This window comes from Brachypodium distachyon, chromosome 2 (assembly GCF_000005505.3).
Source record: "Brachypodium distachyon strain Bd21 chromosome 2, Brachypodium_distachyon_v3.0, whole genome shotgun sequence".
NCBI classification, from domain to species: Eukaryota; Viridiplantae; Streptophyta; class Magnoliopsida; order Poales; family Poaceae; genus Brachypodium; species Brachypodium distachyon.
In genome coordinates this window covers 27081550-27098794 of record NC_016132.3, presented here as the reverse complement: position 1 = coordinate 27098794, position 17245 = coordinate 27081550, and the positions used below count along the sequence as shown (strand labels likewise).

At 40.4% G+C, this 17245-nt stretch overlaps 1 protein-coding gene across 3 annotated transcripts; it reads right to left on the bottom strand.

Annotated features, from left to right (window-relative positions):
- Positions 1-2997: 2997 nt before the first annotated feature.
- Positions 2998-16937, bottom strand: LOC100831328 (phospholipase D zeta 1). Of its 3 annotated transcripts, none has more exons than XM_010233198.3 (20): positions 16441-16937; positions 14695-14796; positions 13855-13973; positions 13568-13709; positions 13268-13435; positions 12926-13099; positions 10772-11011; positions 10569-10685; positions 9785-9924; positions 9545-9694; positions 9286-9442; positions 8672-9205; positions 8406-8516; positions 7991-8137; positions 7728-7925; positions 7422-7523; positions 5157-5288; positions 4017-4082; positions 3802-3863; positions 2998-3677 (listed from the first exon to the last, which is right to left on the bottom strand). In XM_010233198.3, the coding sequence occupies exons 1-20, from the start codon at positions 16714-16716 to the stop codon at positions 3428-3430; spliced, it is 3387 nt and encodes a 1128-aa protein (XP_010231500.1). In that variant the 5' UTR covers positions 16717-16937; the 3' UTR covers positions 2998-3427. The 3 variants fall into 3 exon arrangements, with proteins under 3 accessions (XP_010231500.1, XP_014754998.1, XP_014754999.1); XM_014899512.2 differs by having other exon boundaries at positions 14695-14791; XM_014899513.2 differs by lacking the exons at positions 14695-14796; positions 16441-16937 and having other exon boundaries at positions 13568-13738.
- Positions 16938-17245: the final 308 nt, after the last annotated feature.

Below are 17245 nucleotides of genomic sequence, written 5' to 3'. Positions count from 1 at the left end.
TAGTGATTTAAACTATATAGATCCGATAACTATATAGCCATTCTAAAATTTGAACTCTATTTGAACCTTTACAAATTGAATGTCGTAGCATGCCAATATTAATGAGACCGGGAGGAGGAGGAGAAGGTGGTGCAAATCTAATGTGATGGCCTTCTAATGTATCATTAGACATATCATCTTCCACACCTAAAAAAAAAGACATATCATCTTCCATCTCCACCACCAATTACCCTACCTACAAGCAAAATAAGTTTAATATACCAATAGCATTTCCAATGAAATGAACAATGAGCGGGCATAGCATTTTATGTGCACATAGCAATGACAAGGCATGACCTGCTAAATTAATTTTTTTTGTTCTAGCTTTAACAAGCTAAAAAATAATATGTAAAAGATAACCAACCCGATAAATAAACAAACTGTAATTATCTAGTCAACCGTTAGCCACATTAACAAAATACAACAAACACACACAAAATTTGTTTTTGTTATTTCTCCATTGTAGAGATGAGGTATACCTATTGTACAGAAATTTGTGTAGGTATAACAGGTCGGACTCTTTCCTTTTATAAATGTTAGCAAAACTTCTGAGCTGCATTGTTTCAAGTTTCATCATGAAGTCACCCACATTCGTGGTTAGAAAAATTACATTTGTGCCCGCATCATAACCTCTGAACATCTTGGTGTAAGGAAGTCAGACAGTTGAATGTTTTTCTGCAGCACCGATGCCACACCAATTTCCGACTTCCACTCCCATATTGGGTTGTAAAGTTATAAAAGAATTGTCGAACCTATTTTAGTATCCTATGTCTGGATGATTTGAAAGCGATCATAGTGGAAATGGTCGGCAAAACAGACTTCAGCGAATTTCTTGACCGCAACAAGACTCTTATGTTTCTCAAAATCAAACTCAAGAGTATCGCCTACACGAAGCAACCAACACATTGGATTCCACACCAAAATGCTGGAGCTGGTCGGATCAATCATTGTAGCCTCCACGGTTATTATATTTCCGCACATATCAAATCTTGATTCATAGATGCAAGAGTATATACAAGGTGGTGGTGCAGGTCAGTGTATGCCACGAACAATTTGAACGGTCTCAGCAAGCAACCACCATGCAGATAGCCAGCGGGGCTGCAGCGCACACCACCGCCACGTTCAACACGATCTTTGGTGCGTCGTCACTGAACAAAGTGGGAAAGAAACCTGCCGCCGCCGGTCAGTGAGGGTGACACACAAGAAGACAGCTAGACACACCTAGTTGACGAAGACGAGCTGTGACCGCAACCTCGAAGCACTTACCTCGGGGAGGCGAGGCTCTGTGACAGGCAAAAGGGTGCGGCGGTGATGCGATCGGGCGGGTCAAGCAACGAAAAGAAGCAGGGCACACCGTGTCGTTTCATGAAGAATCTGAGGAGCGGGGGTCTCCGGTGGCGATCTGAAAATGCTAGAGGAATACAACATCGTGAACGATGCGATACTAGCATTTGAAGACGGAGGAGGGGCGATACTGCCATAGTCGTCCTCCCCTCTTATGTGACTCTGTCATCTACATGCGCGAGTTTCACATCGTCCATGACGCAGGCTTCCTCAGCCACTTTCGCTACCACAAGAGAAAACTCCCGTTCCTCAACTTCTTCATGAAGCAACACAGTGCACCTTGCTTCTTCTCATACTCTTTACACCCGCCCGACCGCATCGCCGCCACACGATTTTGCCTACCGCATAGCCTCCAAAAATGTCACCATGAGCTCGCCTTTTTCCTCAACCAGGTGCAGTGAGAGGTCTTCTTGTGAGACCCCTGACTAACCAGCGGTGCTGTGTTTCTTTCCCACTTTCACCGGGATTCAATGACGATGCATCAAAGATTGAACGCCAGGGTGATGTGTGCTAATAGCTACGTTGGCCATCGGTATGGTGCTTGCCCGATGAGCCCGTTCAAACTGGTGGCGGTGTGCGATGACCCGCACCAGAATCATGCATACACTTGCGTATGCGAATCAAGGTTTGATATGTGAGAAAATATGATAAGTGTGAAAACTACAATGATTAACCCGACCGGTACACTACTCCCTCCTATCCATAATAAGTGTCGCTGATTTAGTATAACTTTAGTAGAACTTTGTACTGAATCAACGTCACTTATTGTGGATCAGAGGGAATAGTAGATTGGATGGGAACACATAGTGTTGGTTGCTTCGTTAAGGTGATACTCTTAGTTTGATTTGGAGAGACATAGTCTTGCTGTGATGAAAAAGCCGATTCAAGTCTGTTTTGCTGACCCTTTACACTTCGATCGCTTCCAAATCATGCAGACATAGGATACTGACATTGGTCTAGAAATCCTTTTAGGACTCAGCATCCAAATATACGGGAGTGGATGAAGAAAATTGATGTGGCGATGTCCAAACATGGGTGCTGTTCAAAACCATTCAACTTCAGACCCCTTCCGTTCCATATTAAGCAACTTTCTATTATATGTACGTAGACATGTTTTAGTACTCCCTCCGATCCTAAATTCTTGTTTCAAATTTGCCCAAATATGTATATATCTATTCTTAAAAAAGTATACATATAATATTTTGACAACAATTTAGGATTGGAGGGAGTATATAGATACATCATTATTTAGACAAATTTGAGTCACTTAATAATCCCATATTAAGTGATTTTCTATTACATGTATCTAGACATATTTTAGTATATAAATACACTCATATTTAGACAAATTTGAGTCACTTAATATGGGATGGAGACGGTAGCACTGTTGCTGGAAGAAAAATGTGTAACCAAACAATATTCGTGTTTAAGAGGTGAAGGAGGTCTTGATCTCGGCAAATATATCATCATTCATAACTTTTTTTCTTCAGGGACCCCAGCATTCATCAGTTCATGATAATTATTTGCCCCATATTTATTTGTCTTATCTTGACTTGTACATACACGTTTCCAGTTTGACATAAACATCGGAGCATGAGAAGATTAAACAGAATATTGCGAGGCAAACAAGATACCGTGATACATAATATTCGAATGTACTTATTCAGTTGAAGACAATTTAAAATTAACACGTACAGAGATGGCTTCTTCGAGAAAAACATATTATTTGCATTGGAAACAGGGTCACTTATCACCTACTCCGTACAAAAGAAAGCTGCGTCTCAAATGAACTACGGAGTATCTAAATTCCTAGTTTCTTTGCTTTGAGAAAGAATTTGAGAAGGGTGGCAACCCTTGCCCAAAAAGAAAAGAGAGTTGTCCAGTGAATGAACTATATCTGTAACCTGATTAATGAAAAACTATACTTGTAACCTTACTGTCGTGGACGTATATATTCCTCATTTCCTGTGAAACATCTACAAGCTGGCCCATGTATTATGTACAGCCAAGGCAGCAGTGGGGTATCTTTTCCATGGAAGACAACCTAATGGAAAACTTGTGGAGACGTGTAATACTCGCTTTCACTGAAATATGGTCTCAAGTCCTCTTGACACATGAAATCCAAAGGGAAAGATACAAGGTGCCCCCTGACCAACTGCAATCTGTCCATAGGATCAGTACTTTTGAGATCACCATCCTGGTAGGTTTCTAACTTCTCTTGTGCGACCCCCAGATCAATTGTAGTGTGGCCAATTTTTTCCCTCCAATGAGCAATACTTTGCCGAAACTGCGTCCTGCATGGCCATTATGTTTCAGAGAACGCAATAATAGGCAGCTCTCCTGTGTGTTCTCAATTCTGTTTCAGAGACCACAGCAACTCATTTAAAATACAACTGAAATGGGATACTGAATAAATACCTTGAATGGATGAGATCGTTGGGAACACAAGAGAATACATCCTGGTAAATCATGGTATTTGTCTGCCAGGCATGACCAGTTAATTCAATTGTAAGTATAAAAAGATATGAACAAAATAATATGCAAACATCGTGTAATTTATAGAATGATTAATGATTGAAAAGGCAACATCCTAATATAAAATGAGGTGTAGGCACAACATTTCTGTTTCTCACCTTGGCAGTGGCCATCCAGATATTTTTGAACGTTGAATCATCCATAGGATCCATAATATGGCTAACCTGGAAGTGAAAATGACATATTGTGAACAACCTGAATGATGCACATGATTTTCTTGTCAGCTACAATAGAGAAGACATCCTCATCAAGCATACTTGTGACATACCAAATTCCGTATCTCATGTCAGACAATAAATAGTGGCTTCTATCATCGTTGTACTGAGTTACACAGTTAAATTCATATATAACTTTGTCACTGGGAGTAAATGGAAGAACTTCGATATTTTTCCCATATCCTGCTGTAGCCATGAATTTTAAAAAAGCAACCTAAAGGGGCTTGGATGGGTAGCACAAACCAACAAATTCTCCATGGATATTGGAAATGGTTTCTTCTAATTGCAACTACCTAAATGGTTTTGACAACTTTGCAGTGAATTCCATTACGAAGATTCAAGGGTGTGTTTGACAAGAGAAAAGCTCAATCATGTGTTGTAGGTGTTGCTCTCGTGTACCAGCTGGTTGGGGTCCTGAGCTTTGTTACAACTGGGGCAGCACAAGGATCCGATATTTTTGCACCAAGAAGCTCGAGTGGATTACAACTTTAAGAGGGAGTTCTATGTCCCGGGTGGCGTGCTAGCTCCAGACTCCTTAGGCTTTTCGGAGGCTTCAGGTGTGACCATTCATGATTCTTGATTTGGTTGTTTTTTCAGATGCAATAAACGATATAATAACAATGTGGTCTATATGCATCTTGTATTCAGAGGCCAGGGGTAATAAAGCTTCCATTTTCTAAAACAAAAATCCTAACATCAGTATATTTTACCTCCATACATCCCTAAAATCAATGTAATTTAGAATGTCCATAGTAAGAAACATAAAACTTTTAACAAAAAAATACAGATATATTTAGATCTGGCTCATGAAACTGATATTATCAAATTAGTACATTTACTCTCTTTTTTCTGACAAAGTATTTCTACATCATGTTAATAAATTCTCAAATAACATATAAGTTGAAAATATTAATTTTCGAAGGTGTGTGTTCGAGACCATGTCAATGTCCAAAATGTCTATTTAGGATGGAGGGAGTTACCAAGTAAGAAACAAAGAGTCGGAATGATAAAAATAGTACAAACCTCTCCACGATGAAGGCCAAGGTGCTCTGCCCAGAGAGAAAGACGTAGGCTATGAGAGAATTTACCAGCTTCCCAATGTCTTCCATCCATTTTGGAATTAACAACTTCTTTATCTTCAATGACCACAGCAATCTAGCAGTAGCAGAAGAAAAACATCATATAGGCCACTTCCATCACCGATGTACTACTTAATTATCACTAACTGAACATTAGTTGATAATAAGCCATTTTACGTTGACTGAGTACAACTAGCAGTAAGAAAATTACTTCCTATGAAAGCAAAAATTAACACTCAGGTCAGCAGCCAGGCTACTCTAGTGATAGGAAGCTGGAATGAAGTGTACTTTTAAACACATGGGATCACGTAGAAGGTCCACTGGTTATTGCTGCACAGAACTAAATGTGGACAGGTCGTGGAAGGGGCTTCCGCTTCCATTTGGCAACCTTAACCTTGGGAGGGCTGTTTTTTCCGCCATGACTTCGGTGACTATTTGCAATGTGCGTAACAGCCTTTTCTGGGATGATGCGTGGATCAACAGTCAACCTATCCCCTTACTCGCCCCTGATCATAATCACATAGAAACCATCCCCACGTGTTCCATATGAAGCGCACAGTGACAGAAATTCTTGTCCACACCAGATGGATCGCCAAAATCAGACCACCTCTGAACAAATTGGCTTTCATCAAGCTTCTAACACTGTGGAAGCTACTTGTCAGACAACGATCTCAACAGGGTCACCAGATTGTTGGCAACTGCACCCTCCATTTCCATTTATCATGCCAACTATCTCTTTTCAGTGGGCAAGTGCGATCTGGAAATCATGGGCTCCCTGCGGTGCAAAATGTTCATCTAGCCATGCGGTGCAAATCGTTTAGCTAAATGCAGGCTGCAACATATTGCTTCTTGTGCCTTCTGTCACATCTTGAGAGAAGACATCAATCACTTACTGTCTGCAAGGTCATCAACTGTCGCAGGTTTGAGCCTAGACAATATATGACAGGTACCCACCTCGGTTACATTGGCATACACGGTGTGGAGGGGGCACGAGTGAGAGAGGAAAGGCAACTGTAGTGAAGTTGATGAAATTTTTGTCTCTCAGGAATTAGGGTCACAACTGGCATAATTGCTGCCTTTTCTCTCTACCCCTGACCCTGAGGTCCTATTTATAGAAAAAGAGGGATGATGGCTCCAGATTACAGTTTTGCCCCTCGGCCTTCAACATGCCATAAACGTTAATTTTTGGTCTTCACAATGATTCTTAAAAGAATATCTTATGATACTATGCTGAAAGTATATTCCCTGGAGAATACCAATAAGGTGTAACCTTGCTCCTCCTCCCTCGAGTTCACCCTTATAAGGCAGGAATGATATGACGAACCTGGTGCAGCATGTACCCCTGATGGTCACCCTCTGCTCCGCGCATACCCCTCGGCATCAGCAGAGCACACACTCGCATTAGGGCATGCCAGACAGCGAACATGATGTCTCACACTAGGTCACTTGAGGTAACGCGCGGCAGGGGCGGAGCCACGTTGGCCCATCAGGGTGCACATGCACCCGGGTCCAAGAAAAGCTCCTTGCAATCAGCCCATAAAAATCATTTGTGCACCCGGTTAGCCCGTGTGCAGTGCAACCACGTGGCCCAGAATTGCCCTTGATTCTCCTTAGCTTTTTAGGGAATTGATGTACACACTAAGTGATGCACCCCAACCATGTTGGCCCTAGCCATGCCCATGGCGTTTGGACTCTACTCCAACATCAACATAATCTGGTCTTAAGACACTCCAACAGGTAACCTTCAAAGCCGACAACCAACGATCGGGTCGGACCTCGAGGGCTGGTGGACAAATTCAGATAATGCTCTCCCTCAGGTGAAGAGAAAAGGATTTGGCAGTCATCTCAACCTTGTAGCTTGGTTGATATGGAAGTAAAGAAATAATAGAGTCCTCAATAGACATACAAGTAACCAAAGCTGAGAGCAGGACTTGGTGTCATGCCGGTTAAAGAGACTGAGTGAACTGGGGGCCTGGGATTGCTCCTATGCTAGCAGGGGTTCAGGTATCCTGGGCTGTTTTTCTTGTGTTTGTATTGGTCATGGCCTTCGGCATTCTTTCTAGGCATATAAAACCATCTCCTCTACTTAATATATTTACACGCACTCTTCGGAAAAATAAATAAAGCATGCATCCTCTACATTGGTGAGTCAGGACTATTCTAGTGACCGCATTTGATCTTATGAAAAAGGAATCTGAGAAACTCATACCTCAGAATCCCTTGATCCAAGCAAGCTTCTATCATTTATGTTAGCTGAGCCAATCAATGCAATACGATCATCAATTATCATCAACTTGCTGTGTACATAAATCTGTAAGGCAGACCGTATTAGAGGGGAGGGTTGTCCTGAATATTTAGCTACTTCTGTAAAGATATAAAGAAAGCATCATGGCGACCAGAACTACATCAACATAGGTCTGTTCCACTGTATAAATTTATGGAAGTCAGAAGGACAAGAGTCAAGATCCTAAAGGGAAACAAAACATGCTCCGAAACTCAAACAGATTCACTTTACCTGGCTAGTAACTAAGGGACCTCCGTCAGATAGTCTGCCATGTGCTCTAAGACCATGAAAGGAGATATAGTCATGCGCTTTAGGACCAATCACATCATACAGATTCTGAAGAATTGAATTAGGGCCTCTACAGATAGTCCGGTACTGCCAGTGCATAATTGCCCTCACAGATGCAGCTCCACCATCATCAATGCCTCCCTGCCATGAGATTATTTAAGCAACAAAGCAAAAAGACAATCCTAATTTTTGTAGTACGAAATTACCTGAAAACCCGGTAAAAGAGGTATAACGATGATTGCCTTAAAGCGCTTTTTCTCTCTCTCGGCACGAAGTATACGCCTGTACAATGCTTCCAGTACACGGTTTTTAATTGTGTCATCTCCTGAAAGGCCTGATATGAAAAACTGATTCTGAAAAGGCCAACCAAAAGGATGTTTTATTAATTTGATGGTAGTCTCATGGTAATAAATTACAAGCGTCCATGCAAAAAATAGTAGTTGAATACAAGCTTAAAGAAACTGAATCATAGTCATACTGAAATAAATCACCACAGATACAGTGAAATAAGAAAGTAACAATAACACGTGGTGAACATAAGTTTATGATATTATGCAGTAAAACTTACTAACAGTTAGAATTGAATTTAGATGTTCAAAATTTCAAACAAAGAATGCAGACCTCAATGTATACGAAGTGTTCTGCCTTTTCAATCAGAGAAAAGTAGGCATTGTGGATGCTTCCTTCAATTTGAGTTGTTCCAGCTGACCACTGACCAACACTTCTAATAATCTGAGACAAAACATAGATGCAATTATTTATTGCAATTGATACACACGGATCCTCCTTCTTCTATGAAATAATTCAAAATTCATTGGAATTGATATACATGGATCCTCATTCATCAATGAAATAATTCAAATACTGCAATGTACCAAAATACTGACCTGGCAACAACAAGTTGCCCTCAGACCAACTTGTCCAATGTCAAGTACTGAAGCAAGTTGATCTCCTCGCTCTTGCATCTCCCACCATTCTGTATCCATGTGATGCCTTTCTTCTTTCAGTGAATCAAAACGCCTAATAGGTGCAGACTCAATGGAACTGAGATTATCTACAAAACCTCTCATAGGTAAATCCTGACGAGAAGCATCAATTTTTGCCTTTCGGTTGAGCAAAGGCTGTTTAAAGCCTGTTTTATTGGGATTATCTGCCTGGTTAATGTCTAAGCCAGTCACCGCTAAATCTCCATCGGGCAATGCCTGAGGCTCAAGCTCTTGAGGTAAAAGTAATGGAACATCCTGACATGATGCACATGATGCTAAGGAGGCTGTCCTTTTTACATCAACATTCTCAACATGATTTTGTTTACCCTTGGCCTCACCATTTGTTTCTTTACCTCTGCCCTTGTAATGTGGAATTACCATGTGGTGATGAGGCATCAGCAAGGGAATTGCTTGCTCATTTGGAGCTTTATTCCTCTGCAAAAAGTGACATCAAATTTACAATAATGAAGGGAGAGACACTCTCTCTAATGAGCAAATCAATGGAGCAAACTAACCTTTGCATAATTCCAGCGCTGAACAAAATGCCTTGCTACATCCCGACAAGGTGGACCGTAGAGAGCACACTGGACATCATGCCAAGGCATACGGGGATATTTAGTACGGTCCAGTTCATCTTTTGCTGTGTCCTCCCAAGAATTTGGCTCAGATTCCCTTATATAAAGAGATAAAATTTAAGAATAATGAATAGTCATTTGGAACTTTATCCTATATATCTAAAACTATGTGATAAAGATAAAAAAAAATTGTAGTTACCTGGGGTTGTAGTAGTCCTTCCCAGGCCATATCACAGGAGGGACATCCATAACTTTGTGCTCAGGACTATCATAACGACCAAAACACAGATCAAGACCTCCAATGTAGCATACTTGATTATCAACAATCACAATTTTCTCATGGTGTGACCTTGAAGTCAAGAAAAGTAGTTAATTTCCAGAATTAAATAACCTTCTGATAATACTAGCGAAATATATATATGTATAAAGTCCTCCATACCACAAGTATACACCACTAGAGAAATGATCAGGGTACCGCAGAACTTTTACATTCTCATGAATGTTAAGTAACCTTTGTTTACTGTACAAGCTGTTGATTTTCAAGGCAAGAGCGACTTCCTTGTACATAAGAATGTAAACCTACAAAAAAGATACACAATCCAAATTAACATTATCAAGTTTTATCAAACATCAGATAATTGATGCTAAACAGTTTAAGCCACATAGCCAGCTTAACTTCTTAAATACTAGTCCCGCTAGTTATCTAAAAGCTTTCAGTTTGGACATGCGTAAATCCATGTTGTTACTAATCCAAGCAGCCCCCCCCCCCCCCACCCTCCCCCTTGATCCGTAACAGGTTGAGGCACCCACTAAAGTACACTCAATCCAAGCAGGGCCTCAGTGGCCTCAACCTCAAAGGAAAGGGGCTGCTCATCACTTATATTACATGCAAAGGAAGTGAGCATGAGAATACATTAGAAGCGAAGAGGCTAGGATGCATAGATGTTTTTCCTTTTACGTACTGCCTAACTTGTGGGGGCATTTCTGTGGTCCTGTTTGATCTTCTGCAGTCAAACTGAACCCTTAAAATACCAGAAGAGTAAACCATCTTCGGATGCTGAGTATAACGTGCAAGTATATTTCCAGAGGGTGTATGATATAAAAATTCACAACTCATGAAATTGACATATATAACTACAAATAGTGAGGATGATTGTTCACTGGTTCGGTAACAGGTTCTTAGTATTTCCTGATTAAAAATAAATAAAAAGATACTACAATACCTGCACACCCTGCTTAGCTCTTGCTTCCAGTAGAGCATCAAGCCTAGATGACCCATGATGTTCGAATGGACGTCGGAGATACAGTTCGGGGCAGAGCCACCAGCCGGTAATAAATATCTGAATAAATTTTCAATAATCTTAGACTTACTTAAGATCAAAGATAATTTCCAGTCAAGTAACTATTGAAAAACTAAAAGGCGAACCTCTGATTTAGCATGCTCAATAGAGGAAGCAATTGCTTCAAATGCAGCTTGCCCATCTATGAACCATTGTGCCATACTCCCATCTTCCAACAGGCCCCTTGGTGGTGCAAATGAACCAAAACGATGAGGGTAACACCAGCCCTCCGGTGGTTGTCTAGCAGCATTTATTGCAGTAACCCAATCCTTAACCTTACCAGAGCTTCTTGTTCGCAATTTGATTGTCCGTCCACCAGAAGACACCTTTCTCCAATGAATGGCACTATTCAGATTTGACGGAATAGAAACGAAAAAAGGCTAATGCAGTAATGCTGTATCAAATGTGTACTGTCAAGCTGATTAGGAGTTTGTGGTACTTTGATCAGCTAAAATCTATGCAATTTAACTACAAAAGTACTGTGTAAAAGAAATAAAAGTTTCTGCAGCATCGTTTACACAACGGCAAAATGGCATGCGTGCACCAAACATATCAACTTAACAAATTGTTTGTGGGATAACAATGAACGTCGTAACAGATTGTGCCAAACTAGTCTGACAAACTAACAACTATCAGATGATAGCTACAACTCAAGGTTGAAAGTCTCCCACTAGCAGCTAAATGGTATCACCCTAAAAAGGTAACAATTGACAATATGATGGTTTTCATACAAGATTCAACACTCAACTGTATCAAGATGTTACAATATATACATTGAGATTCTATACTTCAAAGAGATGCATGCCAGTGTAAAGAGTAGTCAATGTTACACAGAAAACAGAACAATAATTCAATAAAGTTTTACAAGCATAAGTTGGAATAGATCATTATATTAAAGCAACAAACCATACCACATAGGCAAACAGTAAAAATCTTAGCCTTAGTGCCTACTAAGGCTCTGTTTGACATTCGGCACTATTTCAAAGCAATATAATTCGGGGAATCTAACTAGGGCATGTGCCCACGGGTGTCTTACAGTGCGGCGTGGTTCTAATGGGGCTGCCGTATAAGTAATGGAAGGCAGGACTGCATGTATTAATTGCTATATACATCTTTTTTTCAAAATGATTTATCCCGATGAAAGATCCGTTTTCACAGTTGAGTACGTCTCAACGAGTGCTTCAAAACAAGACCACGTTGTATTGTGTTTTGACGATATTGTTTCGGCACCATCGGTTACCAGATTACATTACCATGTTTACCATTTTAGTTGTGAACGTTTACCATATTAACAATCGGTCCATGATAATATACGGCTATCAAGCAAAAACATGCATTTAGACATTGCGATGTTATGCAAACTCATAAAGCAAGTATTGAAGTGTTTTAACAAGAGATGTCCTCAGATCGTAGGTGCATGTTGATGCCCAGCAAACTGGTAACCAAGCGATGTTAACCTGATAAACATGTGACTATAACCTGGTAAACAAGTGGCTATAACCTGGTAACCACGTAGTCATAATCTGGTAACAAGTGATAATAACCTGGTAACTTTTGACGGGGAAAAAAGTCGTCAAAACATATCAACATGAGAACTAGTTTCGTAGATCTCAGCATGATTAAGCTAACTGTGAAAACGGATCGTCAATCGGGTTCACGGTTTAGGAGATAAAAAAGTTAAAAAAAATTCAAATGGACAAAATCATGTAGATTTAGCTGGGTGGACAGGCGCCGCATGGAAGTGCTACGGTGGGCACGGTCGCTAGATAGTCCTGTCCATTATAATTTTCTACTTTTGGGTAACATAATTATTTGATAGCATCTTTTTTAGAGCTGTAACGGCAAATTTTAAGTATAATTTAGAAAAGTATTATTGTAACTAACTAGATTTCCAGGCAGCACTACACAACACAACAACCACAAACTGTCCTTGAGACAACATTCCCACATTGTAACTTCTTCAGCTGCTTACCACATTTTGCAGCAAATTCTGTGGTACTTCTGGGAGATGCCTAGACATACTTGAGATTACAGAACTAATAAACTTGGTAGGTATGAGATACTGAGACCTAATTTTTTTGGACTTGTGGCCTAAGTCGCTTCTAGGCTAAGTTATAGATGTTGTAGAATGGTACAATATCGTGATACGAAATTTCCATAAACTTTGTAGGAATCATAAGTCATACATGTCAATATAATATGCTAAGTGAACCCAGGAGATCATAAAATGGAAAAGCTACCTGGAATCCAAAATGCAATGGGTTGCGTTCTTTAATCTCCTTGGCTAGAGAGATTTGACCTTCTCCATTTATATCCATGTGTGGCAATGCATCAAAAATAATGACATCCAAAAGCTTTGGATCAAAAGGATCTTTGAGTAATGCCAAGAATCCGGGCTTCAGCACAACCCAAACCTATTGGAAGAAACAATATTCAGTTGAAAAGCTCTAGTAAAATGATTATACAATAGCAAAATATAAAGCTGAACTTGCCATAATAGAACTGCAAGAATTCTTTTGTTTTTCGAGAAAACACTTTGTGCCTCGATGCATTGGTAGAACTGCAAGAATTCTGCTTCATACCTTTTGCCAGTTGCTCTTGCAACAGTTAAACAATCCACATGAACAACATTTCTCTTTACGGCCCTTCTGAATTTTCGGCAAGTGGCCAATCGAAACATAGTCTTCTTTTAGCTTAGGTCCATATTCAGGTAAAAATGACAAACATGATACCTCCAAAAATTTGCAAACCTGTATTTTCGAAAGGGTTTCAGTCTTTGACATAAAACTAAGCAGATGGTTCAAAATGGGTTATTCCGATTGGTTTTTTAATTCTTAATTACTGCTGGAAGTGATACGATGAAATGTACAAAGCCTTTGTACCTCACGTGAGTTGACAATATCCAAGTTTCCAAAGAAATGGTTCAGGTATTCTTGCATGGCAACTTTTGCTCGGTCAGAAATTGAATGTTGGCGTCCGAGAGCTGGTCGAATGACGGGCAAAACAGCAATTGAAGGAACATTTCTGCCACAACAGGTTCAATGTCTTGCTTACTGCATGCATGGGATAACATATGGAGACTCAACTGCTCTAAACCAACATTTGTGATATGACAAAGCATAACTATACATCAGTCACTACCACATCATCAATATATAAAGATGTTTACCTATTTCTGATGGAGCTTTCATCAGGCTGTGAAGGAACATTTACATCATCCACTTCATCTTCATCATGTACTACCGGCATATTATCCCCAATTCCCAAATTTTGGAGCCATTCTTTGACCTTCAATCGCAGTATATAGAAATCAACTCAGTACTCTAGGCTTCAAATAGATTATTTCCATTATACTGACACTTATCCAAGTGTTAGTCGGTTCAAAATGACAGAACTCGATGAAAGAAAGGAAGGAGGCGTGCAAGTCCAAAATATGAGTTTTAAGGATATCATGTTTGACAACTAGACAAATCAAAACTTGAATAACTGTTCCGTTACAAACCGATTAACTGATAAAACATGTCTATCCACATGCACTAAGCAGGCTAGGATCATAGTAAATAAACTTGTTTCTCATCTGTTATCTACTTGTAACATATATACCAGTTCCAAATTGTTTCTAGTTTCCTTGGATGATTCTCTTCATGTCAGAAACCATGTAATAGTCAAAAAAGACGTCCATTTCACTGAATATAATCGGTGTACTATCTTCACTCTTATTGCCAAGGATGCAAACATTCCTCCTTCGCTTGTTGTCACTTATTTCATATCAATACTATTATCACTTGGGCAAACTAAATGGTCCAATTCAATTATGAAACAATAAAATTACTCCACTTAGGATGTATGAAAATATCATTATAGAGTTTGTTACTTTTTCTCATTCATGAGTTTAATGTGTACACCTAAAAAAAGGTGCCCAAGCTCTATAAACACATATGCTATCCATTATGTATTGAATTCTAGTTTTATAAAGTTGACAAGAATCATGATGGTCTGTATAACCAACCTGTTCCTGCTTCTCATGGAATTCTTCAAGAAATTCACGTCGCTTCAATGCAAAGTGCAGATAGAGGACCTGAGAAGCTTTCTTAAATAGACGCCACCTAAACTGATAGAAGAAGTGAAAATTATTCAGTGCACGTATGACACATTTGTATTTAATGGAATAATAACACCAAAAAAGGTAAAAGAAGGGAATAGGCATCACAACTAAATAAGTGTCACCAAGTACAAACGCTAAACATGACAAGTAGAAAGAGTTAGGACACATGTATTCCATGAGCTTTTTCCTTTTTTGTCTGTTTAGTGTTGATTTATGTGTAAACATGTGCACCCATGCCTTGTAGTCTTATGTGTTGTATTAACTGTGAATTGATTGCCAACTTGCACTCAACATAGTTCCCTAGTGCATGTTAAGGTGCATGCATGTCAAAGTGTCATGTAAAAGGAAACGGGAACTGTTTTGATAACCTGTTGAAACCATGTAAAGCATACACCAAATTTCCCCGCAAAAAAAACCGAATACATACACCAAATTACTAAGGATAGATTTCAGTAAACACTAGACAGTTAATGCATACTGTAACGGGTTAAAGTGATAGCAAATATACTAATTTAGGACCCTTCCATTACTACACAAAATTGATGAAAATATCAGTTGTTTAGCTCAGCGTCTACTTCAAGTGAAATTTTTATCTTCCAAATGAGATCAAGTTCTTTCCTAATCAAATAGCCTTATAGGACTAAATAATCATCAAATGATTCTACAGCCAAGAATGATCATGTTTGTCCAATGACTAAGAACAAAAACCTGCCTGCTGACATGAAACATAGAAGTTAAAAGGTAAACAAAGAAGCTTGCCCATACAAATTGCACTTTGTATGTCATGAACAATCTCTAGTCAATCAGGATAACAATACCCTATTCGAGGAATGTTATTAAGTAGCCCAATTCATTAAAAAAGTGCATTTGTAACTTCCTGTGACCAATTGAAAACCAAGAAATTTCCACAAAGTTTAAGGAAGGATTTCATCAAAGATAAGTAGTTTGTTAGTGAGTAGTGGCACACTGTTGCACACACGCAGAGAAGGGCAGCTCTTGACTGCCTAAATTTCATATGGACATCCAGCTATGGGGCACCAAATGCCCGGTTCATGAATATGCTGAACCCAAACCTGGCATTGCCAATTTGCCTGGAATGTTGATTTGAGAGCAGAACTGTCCACAAGTAGGAACTGGAACTATGCTGATCGGTATCACATTTGAGTGACCATAATCACCCGATGTCCATACTTGGAGGCCTTGTCTTCCAACAGCAAACCACGAAGACTAAGCTATAGCCAGTTAGGCACACCTTACAGTTTCGAATTATGTAAGTCCACTAGTCATATCATTAATCAAAAACAATCGAACAATCAATTCAAATGCTTGTGCCACACTTCCTACGTCGGTTGGCTGGCCGCTAAAATCAGCTGAACACGTGACCGCCTAGAACCAAACCGAGCAGTTTGTGCAACAACTAAAAGCATTTGCTACACTTACAATAGGGTCGTCCAACTAAACTGGAAGGTCTAACTTGATCACGGAGTTTACCCACAAAATGGATGTAGAATTTCGGAATAATCAGAAACAAGTGATACCGAATTCACACGATTTCCGAGGATTCCCAGATGAGTTCGAGATCACCCATTAAAAGTTCAAAATGTCCGGAATCGTAAACCAAAGGAGGTGGGGGCGGGGGGATCCGCGGACCTGCTTGTAGTTGATCTCGATGGTGTAGGAGAGCAGCATGGGGGTGATGTCGCCGGCTTCGGGGCGCGACACGGAAAAGATGGTCGCGCGCGGGAGCTCCTCGAAGACCCGCGTCGCCTCGGACAGACGGAATGACGCCGACGCCGCCAGAACTTCCGGCCGCGGCGCCGGCCCGGGCACTGACGAAGACGATGCGTCTCCCTCGGACTCGTGCTCCGGCGGCATCCGCGCGTACCGGTGCCCATGGCGCTCCGCCGGCAGGCGCTCCACGTTCATGGAAGCTTCGAGAAGAGGAACAGCTCGGACGGGGTTGGCCCGATCTGGTTGGACGGGGAATTTTTGCGAGTTGTTTTCTTGCTGGCGTTCGATCGATTTGGTGGTTTCCTTCGGGGTGCGGGAACTGCGAGGAGAAAAGGCAGGGGACTTGAAAGGATGTCAAAGTTTTTGTGTTTTGGACTTCAGATTGGGACAAATTTTAGGAACGCAATCGAAAGAACACAAAATGTTTATGGTTTGGACCTTTGGGGAACGGAGAATCGCGGGGAGAATCATGGAGCATCTGGTGTGGGACCAGCTTGTTCGAAGGCCAAGGACCAAGGTGCGCCTGACGCGTAATTCTTCCATGAGCACCGGGAAAAGACTGAAGAGGCAGTGTAATTTTTCTTAAAAAAATGCCCGTGTACTTTTTTGTAAACATCCCTTTTTAATTTTTTGTTACATTTCTGTCCGGCTGTTTGGTTCTCCACAAAATTTGGCCTACCATTGGCAATCTATATTATTTTGTCATTTGTTTAGTTGGTTGCCA

Bases quoted from the DNA above. Each gene is read 5' to 3' on its own strand.
- LOC100831328 (XM_010233198.3), bottom strand. From the start codon at position 16,716: ATGAACGTGGAGCGCCTGCCGGCGGAGCGCCATGGGCACCGGTACGCG. The intron at 13,710-13,854 runs GTAAACATCTTT...CTGTTGTGGCAG, and splicing joins GAAAGCTCCATCAGAAATAG to AAATGTTCCTTCAATTGCTG. The intron at 7,926-7,990 runs GTAATTTCGTAC...ATCTCATGGCAG, and splicing joins CTCTTTTACCGGGTTTTCAG to GGAGGCATTGATGATGGTGG.